We start from the raw sequence: 20366 nt of genomic DNA, 5'->3' as shown, positions 1-20366 counted from the left end.
TACGTTTGAATATGAATGTAGATATGTGGACATCAAAATGTGTGAGCATATAATTATGAAAAAGCAATGTAAGATTTAATGAAAAGGGGAGAGTTAGTGCCTTTGGTGTGTGGCCGCTATGGCGACCATCACAATTATTAATGTGCTATATTGTTCTTTGAGGGCAAAAATTATCCCAAAACCCAGAATAGACGCGCATAGAAATTGAATGAGCGCTCACATACCCCTCGGCCAGAGGTGGAAAGTAACGAAATACATTTACTCACGTTACTGTATTGAGTAGTTTTTCTGTGTATTTTGTATTTTTTAAGTAGTTTATAAAATCGGTATTTTAAATTTTACTTGATTACATTTTGAGTGAAGTATTGTACTTCGCTACATCAAAAATCCCATCCGTTACTTGAGTAAAAATCGCTGATTCATATTAATTGTTTCAGAAAAAAAAAATCAACATGAATTCAGAAAAAGACTAACGAAAACGGAAAGGGAGAGAAAAAAATCGCGCCCTAAACCACTAGCCTAGTGATAATGATCAGCATGTAGCCTACAACAGGACATGAATCAAGCTGGCGCCATGCAGTCTTTCTGAAAGTGATATGGAGACTGGATCACGAAATGCATCAGATTAGCCTAACCTATGAAAGTGTATTTTCCGCTATTCCAATCGGTTGTCTCAGTTCGTTTTAGCACTAATGATTGCAGAGATATTTAAGCAAACACCATGGGATTTCGTGTTTTGACGTTTGTGCTCACCTTTCTTTGGAAAGAAGTTTATTAGCAGTTGTTTCCCCTCATTTTGATGTCTCTCTTTTTCCTGTTTTGGCCTTTGTTTTTAGTAACCTGACTTGGCTTTCTTGGAGAAAGACATTGCACCAGCAGCAAAACAATTAGCGGTCCACTACTAGCGATGCTCAACTAAATAAACAAAAGATAGACTACCTATGAATCGTGCAGGCGGACTAAACCATTTAGCTCTTTAGCAAGGGACAGTGAGAGTGACCTTACACAGTTGTCACTATGTTTTGTATACAAAATCCAGTCAGTCAAACTTTTCAAAATTTCGTCTGACATTAATTTTGAAATTTAATTTGGAAGTTAAAATATTCAGGTAAAATAAATATATGGTGGAAATAAGTATTGAACGCTTTTTTTTTTTCCAGTAATTAGCCTAAACTTCCAGTGAGTCTATTCGAAATTTTTACCACACATATATTAACACACATATAAAAAAATCCAAACATAAGAGTTTTGTGTATTAAAGTGGAATGGCACAGGAAAAAAGTATTGAACGTGCCTACTGAAATTTCTTCAATACTTTGTGGAAAAGCCTTTGTTTGTAAAGACAGCTTCAAGACATTTCCTGTATGACAAAACTTATTGGTCGCAGTATCAGGTCTGATTTTGGCCCATTGTTCTAAACAGATTCCAGGGGTCCCTCTTGTGAATCCTGATCTTTAGTTACTTCCAGAACTGCTTAATTGAATTTAATTGAATTGGCTGCCTTCAAGTCTTTCTGGAGCTTTCTCCGAGTGGTCCTTGGCTCTTGGAATTGACTATCCTTCTGACTCCCTGGTCAGAAATATTACGAGGAGATCCTGTGCATGGCCGGTTGATGATGCAGTGATGTTTCTTCCACTTGCAGATAATGGCTCCCATGCTGCTTACTGGAAGATTCTGATGTTTTGAAATGCATCTGTAACCAGTTTCATTGATATGTTTTGCAACAATAAGGTTGCAAAGGTCTTGGGAGAGCTTTTTGCTTTTATCCATTATGAAATGTCTTTTGTGTGACACCTTGGTAATGAAAAACTTTTTTTTATAGCCCATCAATATGTAGGCTACTAACCAAGCTTATATTAAGTTGCACAGATAGAAAGGATAACTACTCTATACAGATTCCAGCTCGTTCCTTCCCTTTCCTTGCCTTAGTGCTTTTTTGTAGCGTGTTTAATACTTTTCCCCTGTGTTATTCCACTTCATTACATGACTCTACTTATGGAGTTGTTTGGATTTTTTATGTGTGGATTACCTGAGTTATTACTAATGCCTGGTGAAAATGTTGTGCCCCCTGTATTCCACTTTTCACGGGCCCTCTCCTCCATTGGGGCCCTATACTTCCCACTTTCCCCCCAGTACGAAGCCCTTTAATCTGCTGAACCTTCTGCTCGTTTACAAATATAAAAAAAACTCTCTGCAACTCAATATTGGCCTGCCTGCCTCAGCTGCCTGTGAGGGGCTTTTCAGTTGTGCTGGATTACTGTTCACTGCAAAGTGAGACAAGGATGAGTGCAACTAACTTTGAAAATCAACTACTGCTCAAACTTAAAGGAAAACTCCGGTGATTTTTCACATAGATCTCCATTTCTCAATGTCCTTTTCAGGCAAGTACCTCCACTCGGCGGCCATATTGCAACACTTTTTGGGCACTTATCGTGCATCTATTTCAGCAGAAATGCGTGTGCGTAAGGCTTCACGACACCAATCTTGCTCCAGCAGCGAGATCACAACAGATGATTGACACGATGTCTTCACAGCACACCACATGATTGGCTCAATGTATTCACATGTCGACGTTTTGCCGCGGAAGGGTTGTGATATGTGTAGACATATGATGTGTAGACAACTGCCATATTGGCGTTACAAACTAACCCCATGCATTACTATGGAGGATTTTTTGAGTGCTGTATCTCCTCATTAGAAAGTCTTTGGTAAAACTGGTTGTTCTGGTACCCCCCCCCCCCCCCCAAAAAAAAAGTAACTAAGTAACTTTTATTTAAAGTACATTTTAAATGAACTACTTTTTACTTTTACTTGAGTAAATTTTCAGATCGGTATTTTAACTTGTACTTGAGTAATATTTCATCAAGGTATTGGTACTTTTACTTGAGTACAATATTTTCGTACTTTTTCCACCTCTGCCCTAGGCTATGCCTCTTTATTTGATCACACACAATTAAGAAATATTTCCTAATCTAGAAAATGTTTAGTTTTTTTCGGCCAGCGGTTCTATAATAGTCTACCATTCATTTGTGCCGCAAACGATCAGACGTGTGACAGAAACATTGGGCATAGCCTGTAACTTCGCTGCTCTGCAGACTAGCAATCTCATCGGAGAGGAGGCCCTAACGCTGCAGATAATAGACAGAGAAAGGCAAGCATATACTCAGGGCACAGAACAAAATGTAACGAAGTAAAAGTCAAAAGTATGCACTATAGATTCTACTTAAGTAAAGTACAAATACAAGTACAGTAACGAAGTATTTGTACTTCGTTACATTCCACCACTGAACAAAAGTAAGTCACAAACCCTGTAACTCCACATTACGGTTTTATTTACAGTATGCTATTTACAAAGACAAATAGAAACCGACTGTATTGCTCACAAATTATGAGAATTTGAGCTGCAACTTGCCTTGCCTCTCGACTTCACCTGCCAACACTAACGTTAACGCATTCCTTGAACTTGAACCATTTCCAGTCAGATCGCGACATATGTTGTCAATCAAAAAGAGTCCAGCCTCTATGACAGTTCCTCCAATCATCATACAGAAGCTCGGCGTCCGGGCCATCCCACTGTCCCATTCACTCCCAGAGATGCCGGGCTTCCCTGGAAATGATGATTTTGTGGCGCTTGTCCAATAAACGTCTAGGTTTTCTGCACTGAGATCAGCCCACTCTGTAGTGCCATTGAAAGTCCAGTGAAGCTGAGCGTCTATGGGTTTTTTGCATATTTTTTTGATGGATTGTGTCGTCACAGCAATGTATTACGGGTACGAAAGCACGATAAATGACCGGCAAAACCGTATTGCTGAACAAACTAGCCATGAAGATGAACATGTTTTCAGCATGTTCTAGTTAGAATATTATTCTAGAAGCTAATGTAATAGTGTTTTTTGATGCGATTTTCTGTGATATTTTTAGAGGATGCTGATGAGAGCAATCGCCTCTTGTCTACCACTCACATTCCATACGGAATAACAGACTGTTTTTAATTAAATGAAAATAAATGAAAGATAAAGATTTAAAATGAAAGTACAAACAACTACTATACAATGACTATAAATCTATAAAATTAAAATAAAAATAATTGTGTCCAGTTGCATCAAACATCCAGTTGCCTAAAACAGCAGCAGGTGTGTGAAATCTACCTGAGCTGCTCTACTGATACTGCAGCAGGTGTGTGAACTCTACCTGAGCGGCTCTACAGTAACTGCAGTCTTCACTGGTGAGATCCTCAGTGGAAAGGCAGTATTAAAGTATGGAAACACTCTCTCAGTGAAAGTGTGTTTGAGAGTGTGTATGTGTGTGTTATTATCAGGGTTAGAAAATGACAGCTTTCCTCTGTCCCAGTCCAGCTGCACTCTGATCCTCTGGAGTTTCTGCTGCACTGTGAGGAAAGTGGACACATGAGGTGGAGTACATGCTACATATACATCACCAGTATACCCCACATACCACAGTCCTCTCATGGAGGATAAGTCTCCCTTCCTTGGGAGAGACTCTGTCATCACACCCACATTCCACACTGTGTTCTCTCCAACCTCCACATCCCAGCAGTGAGTCCCTGAGTTAAAGCCCTCAGAGCCCAGAACACAGGCAAAATGATAAAATCTCTCTGGGTTATCAGGAAGCTGCTGCTCCTCATTCCTCTTTCTCACACTGGTCAGGTCCTCAGACAGAATGAGATTGGGTTTTGCAGTGTTGGGATCCAGAATCACAGGAGCTGCAGAGAAACAAGAATGGTCTGAGTGAAAAGAGAACACACACATGCGACTAAACAAAAGTGTGTCTGAGTGTGTGTATGAGAGAGAGAGAGAGAGAGAGAGAGAGAGAGAGAGTACTTGTATGTGTAAGAGTGTGTGTGTGTGTGTGTATACAGTAGGCCCTGTGGAGGAGGAGGTGTGTTCTTGGGGATGACAGTCATTGGATCCAACCTCCAGATAGCCACAAGGCCTGCACACTACAGCAATCCTCATGCAAAGACGGACTCCTGCCCACTCCTGTCCCAGATGTGTGTATGTGTGTGTGTGAGAGAAAGAGAGAGAGAGAAGGCCTTTTCACACAGAGATCACGTTAAATTTGCGGGAAGAGAAGGCGTCTTTTTGCCGCAACGCGTGTCTGAAAACGAGGTGAAAATTTGCCGGCCTGCTGATCTGTTCACATGATGCGGCATTTTGGGGAGCCAGAAGGCAGGATCAGCTAGCAAATTAAAATGTGACGTGCAACAGGGGGCGTGTAGAGTGATAGTCATAGCCTAGGCCTTATTATGCGTGGGCCTTCAGATGCAGCAGGTGTGTGATTTCCAAAACCATGGCGGGAGAACCGACTGCACTTTGGTTAGCTTGAGATTTGTAGTAGGCCTAACCTACAAATGCAAGTGAAGTTGCTTTGCTGTTGCTAAGAATGTTAGATTCTTGCGATCGATGTCTTCAGACAATAAAAAGTAATTTGGAAGGGAAATTGAAGAGAAGAGTTGCCCCCTGCGTTGGCCGTGATTCCCCTTTGAAAATCAGAGGTTCACAGGCTAGAGAGAGAGTACAGTATGTGTGTGAGTGTAGTTGTATGTGAAAGAGAGAGAGAGAGTGTGTGCGTGTGTGTGTGTGTGTGTGTGAGAGTGTGGGAGTGGGAGTGTGAGAGTATGATTGTGAGTTTAACTGTGTAAGTGTATGTGTTTGTATGTGCACGCATGTGTGGTGTACAAAATGTGTGTGAGAGTGTGTGTGTATGGTACGAGGTATTTTAACTGCTTGGAGTTGTTGTCCATATACAAGTCAAAGTGTTCATACACAAATTAAAATAATTTCAGAACATCTCAACAATAGTCACATTTTTACAAGTCATACTGTATCTATGATGGTGATGTTTGGGGTATTTGGAATATATTGTTTGTGTTTTCATTATGTTTTCATTATGTTGTTCCCTCCTGAATACACACACACACACACACACACACACACACACACACACACACACCCACACACACACAGTTTGTGTTTCACTCACTGTACTGAACAGTGTCCTGCATCTTCTCCCAGACTCTGAACTTCAGGTTGCCCAGGTGCTTTGCCACATTGATCAGAGCTCCTGAAACCCTCTCTGGATCCTGCAGTGTGTACTGGGTTCTGGAATAACATTCAGGAGTCAGTGCTGTTGTGGGTTTGGGTTCAGAACCACAGAGAAGAGAGAGAGAGACAGGAGGCAGATCACTCACCTTTCCACTGTGCTCTTGTAGTTCTGTGAAATAAGAAAAGATGAAAAGTATTAAACTCTGCATACTTCTTTGACATTGAACACACACACACACACACACTCACACACAGACACACTGTCACACACACACACACACTCACACACACAGACACAGACACAGCCACACACTCACACATAGACACACACAGACACACACACACACACACACACAGATGTACACACACACACTCACACACAGACACACACTCACACACACACACAGACACACACACTCACACACACACACACACACACACACACACACACTCATCAGTGTTTCTCTGTGTCCCTCATTATTTGTTCACCTGGTTCACCTTCCAGACGGAACATGTCACCACACACCACATGGTTCCACAGGCCCACAAACACACCAGCAACACACTCACTCATAAAGATCACAGAAACACACATGCCAGACACAACACACCAGCAACACACTCACTCATAAAGATCACAGAAAAACACATGCCAGATAGCCTGGGTTTTCCCATGCTGCCTTACGCGCGCAATTTTATTCACGCTGCTAGGCAGCCTGGATTTTAATGGAGCAAATTTTCGCCTCAGTTAGGGGACCAATCACAGAACGGAGGGAGGGCAGCAAGACGATGACGACACACCAAAGCCGTTATGAGCTACGTACAGACGCATTTGATAGACATTCGTAGCGCCCAATAAACGGCTCAGGGCATTCGTAAACCACGTTTCAAATACGAGAAAATGAATGTCTAGTTCCCAGACCCCATCTCAATGAGATGAGGTCTGACGTTAGCCAGGCTACATGCAAGACACAACACACCAGCAACACACTCACTCATAAAGATCACAGAAACACACATGCCAGAAATGGCATATTATACACAGTAAATACAATTATAGTAAATGCAATGAATCAGTTAGGCAAACAAGCCAGAAATAACTGGAACGCTCATATCTTATATGGCTAATAAACCGCACACTGACTGTGAGTGACATTTTCAAAGCTTTCAATACAATTCAGCAGCACTGCTCAGGGAGAAGGTGGGAAGAGCTAGAGGTGGACTGTCATCTGGCTGCATGGACTACCTCACTAAACTGTGACACTTTGTGACTGTGGGTCAGAGGAGGATGTTGGACACACTGGCCTCCATCATGGCCAATCCCTGCACAGGACAGTAGGAGCGCTTAACAGCTCCTTTAGCATCAGACTGCTGCATTCATCATGTAAGAAGGAACACTAATGCAAGTCTTTCATCCATTCTGCCATTTAGGCTCTATAATCATTTGTTCAAAATCAATGAGACAAGCAGACCAGTAATAAGTAGAAAGGCCGGTAACATTTTACTTGACAGTATCGACATAAGAGTGACATGACACTGTCATGAACACATGACACTGTCATGACACATGAACCCTAACCCTAATCCCAACCTCTAACCCTAATCCTAACCCTAACCCTAACTCTAACCCTAAATTGTTATGACAAAAAACGAATGTCACTTAATAACAGAAGCGTTATGGTATAAAAGTTTATGACTTGTTTATGACGCATTCATGACAGTGTCATGTCACTTGTGTCGATACTGTCAAGTAAAGTGTAACCGAAAGATCATATTGAATACAATACGTTTATTTCAGCATGGCGGCCCCCCACGGTTTAATTAATACCGCCACGGTATCAGAATCAGGGCAGACGCACATTTGCTTTTTAAATAATCCTGCGACGTATCCTCCCCTGCTGGCTGCCGCTCACATTGCAATTTAACAATAAGTAGCCTAAACTAGTCAGAGGTTATTATGGCCCGTCCAGTTTCAGTTCACATATTATATATTGTATTGATGTAGCCTATTTAAAGCATTCATTTAGCGGTGCCACTGCTTCAGAATTAGGGGAGATGAAAATATTGCTGCCGCCACTGTTAAAAAAAAATCTAGCGGAAACACTGCTTAAGATAGATTTAATGGCGATAGATTTAACACCCGTATAGACAATGGATGGTTCTTACCTGCAGGAATGAGATGTCATCAGCTTTCATCTTCTCTTCTATGGCTCTGATTGTGTCTGAGAGAGATGAGATCTCTCTGTTCATTTTCTCAATCTGCTTCTTCATCATCTGACTCTTCTGCTCCTCTTCCTCCCTCAGTGCAGCTATCCTGGCTGCCTCTTCATCACATAGAAACCGATGAAGTTTCTCAAAAACCTTCTTGATTTGCCTCTCCGTGTTTAGGGCCTGAGTCTGAATAATATTCATGCTGTTTACTCATTTAGAAAGAGAATAATCACAGCTCAACACTACTTCAGTCAGACTGACATAGAGTGGCATCAGAAGAGCAGAGTAGATTTCTAGATAGATAAACAGATAGATAGATATACATATATAGATAGATAGATAGATAGATAGATAGATACTTTATTGATCCCCAAGGGGAAATTCAAAGAGTAGTGGTAGTAGTGTACTGGAACATGATGACAGGTGGGGTCTACATCAGGTGCACAAGAGAAGTGTTCTGTTCACGCAGCGTAAAAACACATTTTAGTAGACTGGTCTAATTTTTTATGCGCAGTGCTCTCGTGTCTGGTGTAACCAGCTGTTTCAGGACAGGCTCCATGAACAGAGTGCTTCAACTGTGCACAAGACAGGCTATACATGGGGGGACATTTTGTTCCAACTTGGCATATTTAATTATTTTGTTTCAACCGTCAACATGAATTTGAGGAATATATGAGGATTGTAAAGAACACAAACCAATGTTAACATGATGGTGAAAAACTACACACAATTCCTTTAAGAATATTTTGAAATGACAGGTGATTCACATCTCTGCTGATTATATGCAACAAATTGCATCATTGCAGCTAGTCAATTATGTAAAAACCAACACATCACAAAGAATGAGATGACAGGTACATCTGACATGATTCACACTCTCTACAGATGCTACATGAAATGTGGCCCTACCCTACTCACCTTGATGTGTGTTGCTGTTTGATCACAGGTGACTTTAGCCTCCTCAAAGGTCTTCAGCTTCTTCTGTAAGAGCTGCAGTTTGATCTTGAGCTCCTCCTGGAATGAATAACAGACTTCAGGGAATATGGCATCATCTTTTCTTACACCAGTTGTTCATTAATCTCCAATTAATCGGGTGATAAAATCTCATATCATAATCAAGAGGAAAAACATCTTACCTTACGGTCAAGAGCTGCTTCATCAACAGGCTGAAATTTGTGGCCAGTGTGTCTTTTGGAGTCTCTACACACCAAACACACAGGCTGTTTATCCTCCAGACAGAAGAGCTTGAGTTTCTCACCGTGCAGACTGCAGAGCACCTCAGACCCTGCTGAAGCTCTCTGACTTCTCTCCTGTAAGAAGATCTCACACAGGTTCCTTAAATGAAGGTTAAAGGGAGGATGATCCTTTGATGACCTTCGCCTGCACACTGGACATTCTCTGGACCCTTTGGTTTCCCAGAACTGCTGCAGACAGACTTTACAGATACTATGGCTGCATGACAGGACAACAGGGTCCTTGAAGACGTCACAGCACACTGGACAGGTGAAGTCCTCTTCCGAAAAAGATTTTGATGCCATAGTAGAAAAAATGCTGAATACTTACTGAATAGCTGTATACACAATTTGCTTTCACTTTAAAATTAACATGTGATTTGATACATGTGTTTAGTTAGTTGAAAATAAAAGTATTCAGTACCCTTGTACCTGTTCAAAGTTCACGGAAAAACAGTCTGCCAGTCCATCTCCGTCAATTCCCCACTTTCTTGTTTAACAGGTTGAGGTGAGTCAGAGAGAGGGAATTTGGCCAAAGAGGATTCTGATTGGCTAGTTTAGCTAGAGGAAGTGAAACAGAGAAAATCCTGTTCTGCTGATTGACATGTATAGTATATATACCCTTTTGATCCCGTGAGGGAAATTTGGTCTCTGCATTTATCCCAATCCATGAATTAGTGAAACACACTGCACACAGTGAACACACACTAATCCCAGCGCAGTGAGCTGCCTGCAACAACAGCAGCGCTCGGGGAGCAGTGAGGGGTTAGGTGCCTTGCTCAAGGGCACTTCAGCCGTGGCCTACCAGTCGGGGTTCGAACCGGCAACCCTCTGGTTACAAGTCCGAAGCGCTAACCAGTAGGCCACGGCTGATGTATGTATGAATTAACTTGGCATTTCATGTTATAGTTTACTCACAGTTTACTCACAGGTGGGATGATTTGTAATGGCCCTTAATTTCTACTTCTATTTAGTGTGTGCTTCACCTCACTGTGTGTTCACTGTGTGCTGAATTTACGGATTGTGGTAAATGCAGAGACCAAATTTCCCTCAAGTGTCATTCGGTTTTCGTCATGACAAGTTAGGGTTAGGGTTCATGAGTCATGACAGTGTCTTGTCACTCTTCTGTAGATACCTTCAAGTAAAGTGTTACCCCCAATTGCATGTTAGAATTATTTGAATTTAATGAGATTACTTGGCTAAATGCATTGAAATTAACCAATAATTATTAGCTGATCCATTTTGTCAGCATAAATTATCCTTTCTTTGCACTGAAATAAAAAGGAAAACCCACAATTGCCTTGTAGTTCAAATTGTTCTCAAGAGGTGGGACACATCATTGTGAAGGTCCATGTGGTACGAGATTATGGGGCAAAAGTCCATCTCTGCAGAGGACTGTAGTGTGTAGCACTCTGCTGCCCCCTTGTGGTAATCTGCAGGTTGCAGACAGTGACTGTTGGCCCATTTCCTCCTGCTTGACTCATGGACGTTGGAGCTGCTGTGGCGTTATAGAACATCTCCTCCCTGTAAGTGTGTCCGAATGTTCAGTTCTCTTATGAAGTGAGATTGTCCTCTTGCTTCTGACTATGTGCAGGTGAACTAGTGTGACACGTGGAAATACCAAATAAAGCAGCAGTGCAACTATATTTGAAACAATTGTTTTTGACTGATCTTATGTTCCTAATTGGTCTCTCAATGAGTAACTATATGCAGAAATATTTATGGTCAAAACCTATTGTGGTGTTCACTTCCGGATACAATTTCACAATAAAGTGAGATAACATTATATGGCAGCATACTGTTATGTCCTCCAGTAATATGGCAGCATACTGTTGTGTCCACCAGTAATATGGCAGCTAATTGGCTTATTTGTGAAAATGTGTGGAAGTGTTGTTGGACTACATGAAAGAGGGTGAATATTATTCAGCTGGCCAGGAGAGCAGTGTTCTCTTAAAGATGACATAGAATGGGAGGAAGCACAAATTAGAAGGATGCTGGGCGACTAGACAGGCTAGTAAGGAAAGCTGGCTCTGTCGTGGGAGCTGAACTGGAGTGCATCACTTCAATATCAGATAAAAGGACCCTGAGCAAACTGATCAACATCTTGGACAATGAATGTCATCCACTCCACAGCACTATTATAAAGCAAAAGAGCTTGATCAAGAGACTGCGCTCACTGCCATGCACAACTGAAAGGCTGAGGAAGTCATTTGTCCCCAGGGTCATTGAACTGTTCAATGCTTCACTAAAGGGAAGAGGAGAGATAGACTTCTCTGCATAGTCTGTCTGCCTCTCCACCCTCTCCATGTTTGAGTACTGACTGCCCACTACTGTTTTACTACTGTTTTACTACTGTCCACAGCCTAATGTTTTACTACTGTTTTACTGCTACTGTTTTTCATGCTATATTAGCACACATGACCAATGGCTTCTGCTACAATACTGAATGGCTGTAACCCTATTACCTCAACCTATTCTTGCACTGACATAGTTTTTTATAGTTTTTTTATATTACCTTGTCTACTTTATACTTTACTCTCTTATTTGTCCATATTATTTATGCTGGTCTCTAGACCTTATTCTTGCACTGTTGCACTGTTGGACTACTGTTGGGCTACTTTTTGCACCTTCACCATGACACTCCCTCTCTTGAGCACCTTACCATGCACACAGAATTACAGGCCCAGTCCCGGCCCTGTCACTGCAAGCGTCTCATGCTTGATCACCCTCAAGCACACTGTGGATTTTTTAATTTAATTTATATAGTATATTTAGTATTTAGTTTTGTTAGTTTTTCTTATCTTCTACTGTCTCTATTGTACAGTGAAGTTTGGTTATATGTATATACTTATATTTATCCTTTCTGCTGTAATGTTGTGTGTGATGTCTGTATGCTACTGAGATCTTGAATTTCCACTTGGGGATCAATGAAGTATCTATCTATCTATCTATCTATCTATCTATCTATCGTTATTATAGAACAGGGGTGGGCAGACTGCGGCCCGCGGGCCGGATCCGGCCCACCAAGCACTTTATTGAGGCCCGCCGAGCATTTAATTAGGTTATCAGGCTGCTCGCTATTTCTTTCCTGCGATAGAGACGACGTTGGTTAGCTTTACTGCAAACTGCTTTTCACTCTCCTTAGATAACGTTTACAATGTCAATGTCAAAACATCATTAAATAGAGATGATAGGCCTACTCTTTGTTATCTCCTTTGCAGCAGATCTAACGTGAACATTATGCGATCCATTTAATTGGGAACGCAACTGCACTCATGAGAGGGAGAGAGAACGACAGGTTCCAGCTGGCTTGTCATTGTTGATAATTGATATCTCCTTATAAGAAACTTTTAAAAGGAAATAATGAAGGCAACAGTAGTTCCCACTACTGACCATTTAAAAACTGTGAGAGGGCACAGCCATAGCGGAGCGGGCAGAAGATCATTGAGAAATAAACGTGAATTAAAGCGACTGTCTTAATGCGACAGTGCACAATTTATACATTGTTAAACAGCATCAAATTAGCAGTATTTTTAAGCAATTGATATTTAAAAACAAATACTTTTGATACTAAATTATAGGCTATAAAAATGTATTTTTTAAAATGTGTGTCGGGGGGGGGGGCAATTCATTATTAGCAACATTTGAATGATCTCTGTGATTAGGTAAATTTATTTGAAACAGCATTTATGAGTTAAATGACTAAACGTTTCCATAGTGTTAATCATTTGCTTACATATTATTAAACCTTTAGCCCTTTAAACATATTTTATACAGTGACATCCATACAACAAATTGAGAATTTAAAAAAAAGTCAGTTTGTCTCATGTTTGTGTTCTCTCAGTCCTCAGAGTCTCCTCTAACTGATTCATCTCCTCATGCTGATCAGTTCTGGTCCACACAGAGACACTATCAGCTCTAACTGGGCTGCTCGGCTCTAACTGAGACCTTCACTGGTAAGATCCTCAGAGGAGACATCCTACAGCTATTAAAGTATGGAAACACTCTCTCAGTGAAAGTGTGTGTGAAAGTGTGTAGGTGTGTGTTATTATCAGGGTCAGAGAATGACAGCTTTCCTCTGTCCCAGTCCAGCTGCACTCTGATCCTCTGGAGTTTCTGCTGCACTGTGAGGCGAGTGGGGGCACGAGGAGGAGCACATGCTGCATATGCAGCACCAGTACACCCCACACGCCACTGTCCACTCATGGATCTAAAGTCTCCCTTCCTCTGGAGAGACTCTGCCATCACACCCACATGCCACACTGTGTTCTCTCCAACCTCCACATCCCAGCAGTGAGTACCTGAGTTAAAGCCCTCAGAGCCCAGGACACTGGCAGCCCAATCAAATCTCTCTGGGTTATCAGGAAGCTGCTGCTCCTCATCACCCCATCTCACACTGGTCAGATCCTCAGACAGGAGGAGTCGTGGGTTTGCAGTGTTGGGATCCAGAGTCACAGGAGCTGCAGAGAGGAACGAGAATGGTCTGAGTGAAAAGAGAACACACACACACACACACACACACACACACACAGAGACACAGCTACATACACACACACCAACAGCTAAACAAAAATGTGTCTGAGTGTGTGTATGTGTGGAGTGAGAGAGAGAGTGTGTGTGTGAGTGTACTTGTATGTGTAAGAGAGTATGTGTGTGTGAGTGTGTGTGTGTGTGTGTGTGTGTGTGTGTGTGTGTGTGAGTGTGTGTATGGTTCGAGCTATTTTAACAGCTTGGAGTTGTTGCCCATATACAAGTCAAAGTGTCCATATACATTCTGATATACAGAATATCAGAATATCTCAACAATAGTCACATTCTTACTGATTTAACACACACGCACGCACACACACACACACACACACACACATGCACACACACACACACACACACACACACACACACACACACACACACACACACACACACACAGTTTGTGTGTTTTTGTTTTACTCACTGTACTGAGCAATGTCCTGCATTTTCTCCCAGACTCTGAACTTCAGGTTGCCCAGGTGCTTTGCCACATTGATCAGAGCTCCTGAAACCCTCTCTGGATCCTGCAGTGTGCACTGGGCTCTGGAATAACATTCAGGAGTCAGTGCTGCTGTGGGTTTGGGTTCAGAACCACAGAGAAGAGAGAGAGAGAGACAGGAGGCAGATCACTCACCTTTCCACTGTGATCTTGTAGTTCTGGAAAAATATAAAGAGTGAAATGTAATAAACAAGGGAATATTTAATACAACCAAACACACACACACACACACACACACACACACACACACACACACACACACACACACATTCATATTATATTATACACAGTTTCTGGTTAATACATACAATTAAAGAGTGAGGCAAACAGGTATGTAATAAGTGTTATAAAGATCAAAGAAACACACAAGCCATAAATGTCCTAATATACAGTAAATCCAATGATATGGTAATTATAATTAATCAGTGAGGCAAACAGGCCAGAAATAACTGAAATATGCATACCATATATGGCTAATAAGCCACATGCTGACGTCACGTGAGAGACCTTTTCAAACGTTTCAATACAATTCAGCATTCTGGGTGAAGGTGAAACAGAACTAGAAGTGGACTGACACCTGGCTGCATGTAAGACCAACTACCTCACTAACAGACCACAGTATGTGACAATACTACTGTCCTTGGCTGCTCTCTGGACTACATTGAGGCTGAATAAGCTGGCTCTGTCCTGGGCTGCTATCTGGACTTCAGATCAGAGGAGGATGTTGGACACACTGGCCTCCATCATGGCCAATCCCTGCACAGGACAGTAGGAGCGCTTATCACCCGGAGAGAAGAAATACTCTTTTCTGATTGGCTGGTGGGGTGGATTTTAATTCTGAATAACGGGACACCTATGAAGTAGATCTGGTAAAAAAAGTTTAATCGCCGTTCCATATCAATGCTTATGAATGGTAACTATAACAACGATAGTAGGACGACGGTTGACCTGCGCGCCGCTGTGCATCGGGGAGTTCTTTGCCCCTCGCCCCCGTCCATTAATTCCATTAATTCCGTATAACAGGACACCTCGGCGGCCGTTATCCCTTACTTAACAGCTCCTTTAGCATCAGACTGCTGCATCCATCATGTAAGAAGGAACACTAATGCAGCTCTTTCATCCATTCTGCCATTTAGGCTCTAGAATCATGTTCAAAATCAATGAGGCAAGCTGGCTAGTAGTGAGTGGAAAGATCATATTGAATAGGCCTGCAGTATGTGGTTAATGCAGACGACACATGTGCTATGCAGACGACACACAGCTCTATCTGTCCTTTCCACCTGATGACCCCTTGGTTTCAGCACGGATCTCGGATTGCCTCTCAGACATAGCTACATGGATGAAGGCACACCACCTCCAGCTGAACCTCTCAAAGACTGAACTGCTGGTCCTCCCAGCTAAACCTACCATACACCACGACATCAACATCAAATTTGACTCTCTGTCTGTTTCACCTACCAGGACTGCAAGAAATCTAGGAGTTGTTCTCGACAACCAACTAAACTTCTCAGATCATGTTGCCTCAGTCGCCCGGTCATGCCGTTTCGCACTCTACAATATACGGAAAATCAGGACTTACTTAAATCAAGATGCCACCCAACTTCTGGTTCAGGCAATAGTCATCTCACGACTCGACTACTGCAACGCCCTCCTGACAGGTCTCCCAGCCTGCGCAGTGAAACCACTTCAGATGATCCAGAACGCGGCGGCGCGCCTGGTCTACAACCAACCCAAGAGGGCACATGTTACCCCGCTACTCATCCAGCTACATTGGCTACCTATGGCGGCCCGCATCAAATTCAAGGCTCTAACGCTTGCCTACAAAGTAGTCTCCGGTTCTGCTCCCACCTACTTGAATGCCTTCATACAGACATACTCTACCTCCAGACCGCTGCGCTCCTCAGACGAACGACGTCTAGCTCTACCTCCGGTACGCTCAGGCCAATCCAAACTTTTCTCATCTGTTGTTCCTCGCTGGTGGAACACACTGCCAGTTCCTACAAGGGCAGGGACATCCCTCTCCATTTTCAAAAAACTCCTGAAGACCCAGCTCTTTAGAGAACATCTCCTCTCATAGCAACACTTACAACAAGTCTTGCTGATCCTTGCACTCACCAGCCGTCTTAAACTGACACGTAACTGTTAAAAACAGCACTCACTGATGCACTTATTCTTACTGTACTCTAATGTTTTTTAAATTGTCCTAATATTGTTGAGAATTGCTCTAAACTTAAACTGTTTACCATGTTGTTAGTCGCTTTGGCTAAAAATGCGTCAGCCAAATGTAATGTAATGTAATGTAATGTAATGTTAATAACATGATGTGTAGAATGATGGCTAATAGAATGACATGTTCCTGCAGCACTCTGTCATAATAACAAATATGACCACTGACCACTGAACCACCTGACCACTACAGTAAACTGGTAATCATTACAGTAAACCAGTAACCATTACAGTAAACCAGTAATCAGATGTTCAGATTTAACACCATTACAGTCAGTGGATGGTTCTTACCTGCAGGAATGTGATGTCATCAGTTCCCATCTGCTCTTCTATGACTCTGATTGTGTCTGAAAGAGATGAGATCTCTCTGCTCATCTTCTCAATCTTCTCCTTCATCATCTGACTCTTCTGCTCCTCTTCCTCCCTCAGTGCAGTTATCCTGGTTGCCTCTTCATCACATAGAAACCGATGAAGCTTCTCAAACTCCTCCTTGATTTGCCTCTCCGTGTTTAGGACCTGAGTCTGAATAATATTCATGCTGTTTACTCATTTAGAAAAAGAATAAGCACAGCACAACACTACTTCAGTCAGCCTGACATAGAGTGGCATCAGAAGTGCAGAGCAGTGGTAAGTGCACTGGAACATGATAGAACATCATGGTGGGGTCTATATCAGTTGTGAAGTTTTCTGTTCACGGACTGTACAAATAAATTTTAGTAGACTGGTCTAATTTGTTCTACCGTGTGCAGTGTCTCGTGTCTGGTGTAGCCAGCTGTTTGAGTTCAAGCTCCATGAACAGAGGGCATCTGTGCACAAAACAGGCTATACAGCAGTGGGGGACATCTGACTATTTTGTTCCAACTTGGAGTATTTTGTTTCAACATGAATTTGAGGAGTATATGAGGACTGCACACAAACCAATGCAAACATGACAGTGGAAAAACTACACACAGTTCCTTTAAGAATATTTTGTAATGACAAGTGCATGTGACTCACATCTCTGCTGATTCTATGCAACAAATTGCATCATTACAGCTAGTCAATTATGTAAAACCCAACTCATCACAAATAATGAGCTGACAGGTACATCTTACATGATTCACATTCTCTACAGATGTTACATAAAATGTGCCTCTACTTACCTTGATGTGTTTTGCTGTTTGATCACAGGTGACTTTAGTTTTCTCAAAGGTCTTCAGTTTCTTCTGTAAGGGCTGCAGTTTGATCTTGAGCTCTTCCTGGAATGAATAACAGACTTCAGTGAATATGGCATCATCTTTTCTTACACCAGTTGTTCATTAATCTCCAATTAATCAGGTGATTAAATCTCATATCATGATCAAGACGAAAAACATCTTACCTTACGGTCAAGGGCTGCTTCATCAACAGGGTGAAATTTGTGGCCAGTGTGTTTTATGGAGTCTCTACACACCAGACACACACGCTGTTTATCGTCCACACAGAAGAGCTTGAGTTTCTCACTGTGCAGACTGCAGAGCACCTCAGACCCTGCTGAAGCTCTCTGAATTCTCTTCTGTAAGTAGGTCTCACACAGGTTTTTTAAGTGGAGGTTACGAGGAGGATGTTCCTTTGATGACCTTCGCCTGCAGACGGGACATTCTCTGGACCCTTTAGTTCCCCAGAACTGCTGCAGACAGACTTTACAGATACTATGACTGCATGAGAGGACAACAGGGTCCTTGAAGACGTCACAGCACACAGGACAGGTGAAGTCCTCTTCGGAAAAAGATTCCGATGCCATAGTAGAATACTGAATACTTACTGATTGCTGTTTACACAATTTGCTTTCACTTATAAATTAGCTTGAAGATCCTGTTAGTTACAACATGAATTGTAAATCCACAAGGCTGTCATGTCCATCTACATGCATTTGAGGCATGTATTTGGTTTGTTAATTGAATATAAAAGTATCCAGTACCCTTGTACCTGTTCAAAGTTCACAGAAAAACAATCTGCCAGTCGATCTTCCTCAGTTCCCCACTTCCTTGTTGAACAAGGTTGAGTTGAGCCAGAGGGAGGGACTTTGGCCGAAGAGGATTCTGATTGGCCAGTTTTGCTATAGGGAGTGAAACTCCTGTTCTGATGATTGACAGGTATGAATAACTTGACATTTCATGTTATAGTTTACTCACAGGTGGGATGATTTTTAATGGCCCTTAATTTCTTCCTTTAAATCTTCTCCATGAATAAAGGAACACAGCAGTTGGTTATTTAGAGAAAGTGCAAAGCCTACAAATTCATCCATAAAATCATTGCAAACACACAAAAGCATTTAACCAATAATATTGTAATTGTTTTCTTCTTTTCCTTTCACACGTCAGAATTATTTGAATTGAAGGATATTACTTGGTTAATTTGGCTTGCATTGAAATAAACCAATCAGCAGATCCATTTTGTCAGCATAAATGATCATTTCTTTGAACTAAGGTAAAAAGGAAAACCCACAATTGCCTTGTTGTACAGATTGTTCTCAAGAGGGGGGGGGGGAGGTAGGAACTGGTATCTTAGTCAAGATTATGAGTCCGGCAAGTTTACAAAAGATTAGCAGAATTAGGTGTCAGAAAGAACTTTTGGAGCTGCATCTGCAACATGACTTGGACTGATTAGCCCTCTGGGCGCGTTGTGGGACACATATGACTGAAGCACTGATGAAGGAGGTTGTCCCCTGTGGAATACTTACGAGAGTGGGTACTTGTGGAATAATTACGAGAGTGGGTACTTCCTACTATTCTACAGCATTAAGTATTTTTTTTTATTATTACACTTACAGTCAGTATTGAACATTGTACTGAGATGTACGTTGGACTTTGGCGACACACCCTTTAGGCTGGGTAGACTTTAGTATGCTACTGCAGTAAGGACCAGGTAGCACCTGTGACTGTGGTAAGCCATTGCAATGACCCCATGCTATTGCAATGACCCTTTATCCTGGGTAGCTAGTGGCATGCAATGACCCTTTATCCTGGGTAGCTAGTAGCATGCTATTGCAATGACCCTTTATCCTGGGTAGCTAGTGGCATGCTATTGCAATGACCCTTTATCCTGGGTAGCTAGTGGCAAGCTATTGCAATGACCCTTTAGCACCTGTGCACGCTGTGGTAAGATACAATAATTGCAGTTCATTCTGGGTATGTTATAGAATTACCCTTTAGCCTGAGTAAGCTGTGGTATGCTGCAATATTAATACCACTTTACCCTGGTTAGCCTGGATAGCCAGTGGTATGCTATATTTAAGTGTGTTCTCTTACAATGTATCAGAGGATAAAGGGGATCGTGTTTGGTAAGCTGTGATGGAGCCAGAGGAGGTGAGACAGACAGAGAGAGAGAGAGAAAGAGAGAGAGATCACCATTCTATGAGGCCCTCATAGCTGATTGTGTATTCCTTAAATATAGGAATATTCTGAATAACTAAATATGTGTATGAACCATGTGGCAATGTTTTTTAACTATATTATAAGTTTCTAAGCTAATTCTACACACATATTATGTATCTGTTCTTGAAGCAGTTACTATATAGGGCACCTAAAGTATTCCGTCACTTATGATCCATTTAACAGCAAAAACAAAGCAGCATTTGCCCTA

The 20366-nt window shown here is 41.9% G+C and overlaps 2 protein-coding genes across 2 annotated transcripts; both read right to left on the bottom strand.

Moving 5' to 3' along the window:
- Positions 1-2836: 2836 nt before the first annotated feature.
- On the bottom strand, positions 2837-12486 carry LOC143100118 (E3 ubiquitin-protein ligase TRIM35-like). Its single transcript, XM_076263062.1, has 6 exons — positions 9413-12486; positions 9195-9290; positions 8232-8462; positions 6212-6234; positions 6004-6122; positions 2837-4723 (listed from the first exon to the last, which is right to left on the bottom strand). The coding sequence occupies exons 1-6, from the start codon at positions 9812-9814 to the stop codon at positions 4188-4190; spliced, it is 1407 nt and encodes a 468-aa protein (XP_076119177.1). The 5' UTR covers positions 9815-12486; the 3' UTR covers positions 2837-4187.
- Positions 12487-13160: 674 nt separating this feature from the next.
- LOC143100117 (zinc-binding protein A33-like) lies at positions 13161-18747 on the bottom strand. The gene is made up of 6 exons (XM_076263061.1): positions 18124-18747; positions 17906-18001; positions 17055-17285; positions 14673-14695; positions 14463-14581; positions 13161-13968 (listed from the first exon to the last, which is right to left on the bottom strand). Exons 1-6 carry the CDS (start codon positions 18523-18525, stop codon positions 13427-13429), a joined length of 1413 nt encoding a protein of 470 aa, XP_076119176.1. The 5' UTR covers positions 18526-18747; the 3' UTR covers positions 13161-13426.
- Positions 18748-20366: the final 1619 nt, after the last annotated feature.

Source organism: Alosa pseudoharengus, unplaced genomic scaffold (assembly GCF_046254945.1).
Source record: "Alosa pseudoharengus isolate Yale_2024_CS ecotype anadromous, Long Island Sound unplaced genomic scaffold, YU_APseudo_1.1 YU_APseudo_1.1_scf_3, whole genome shotgun sequence".
Taxonomy (NCBI): domain Eukaryota; kingdom Metazoa; phylum Chordata; class Actinopteri; order Clupeiformes; family Clupeidae; genus Alosa; species Alosa pseudoharengus.
The sequence above is the reverse complement of the archived record's forward strand: the minus strand, read 5'-3'. Positions and strand labels throughout refer to the sequence as shown.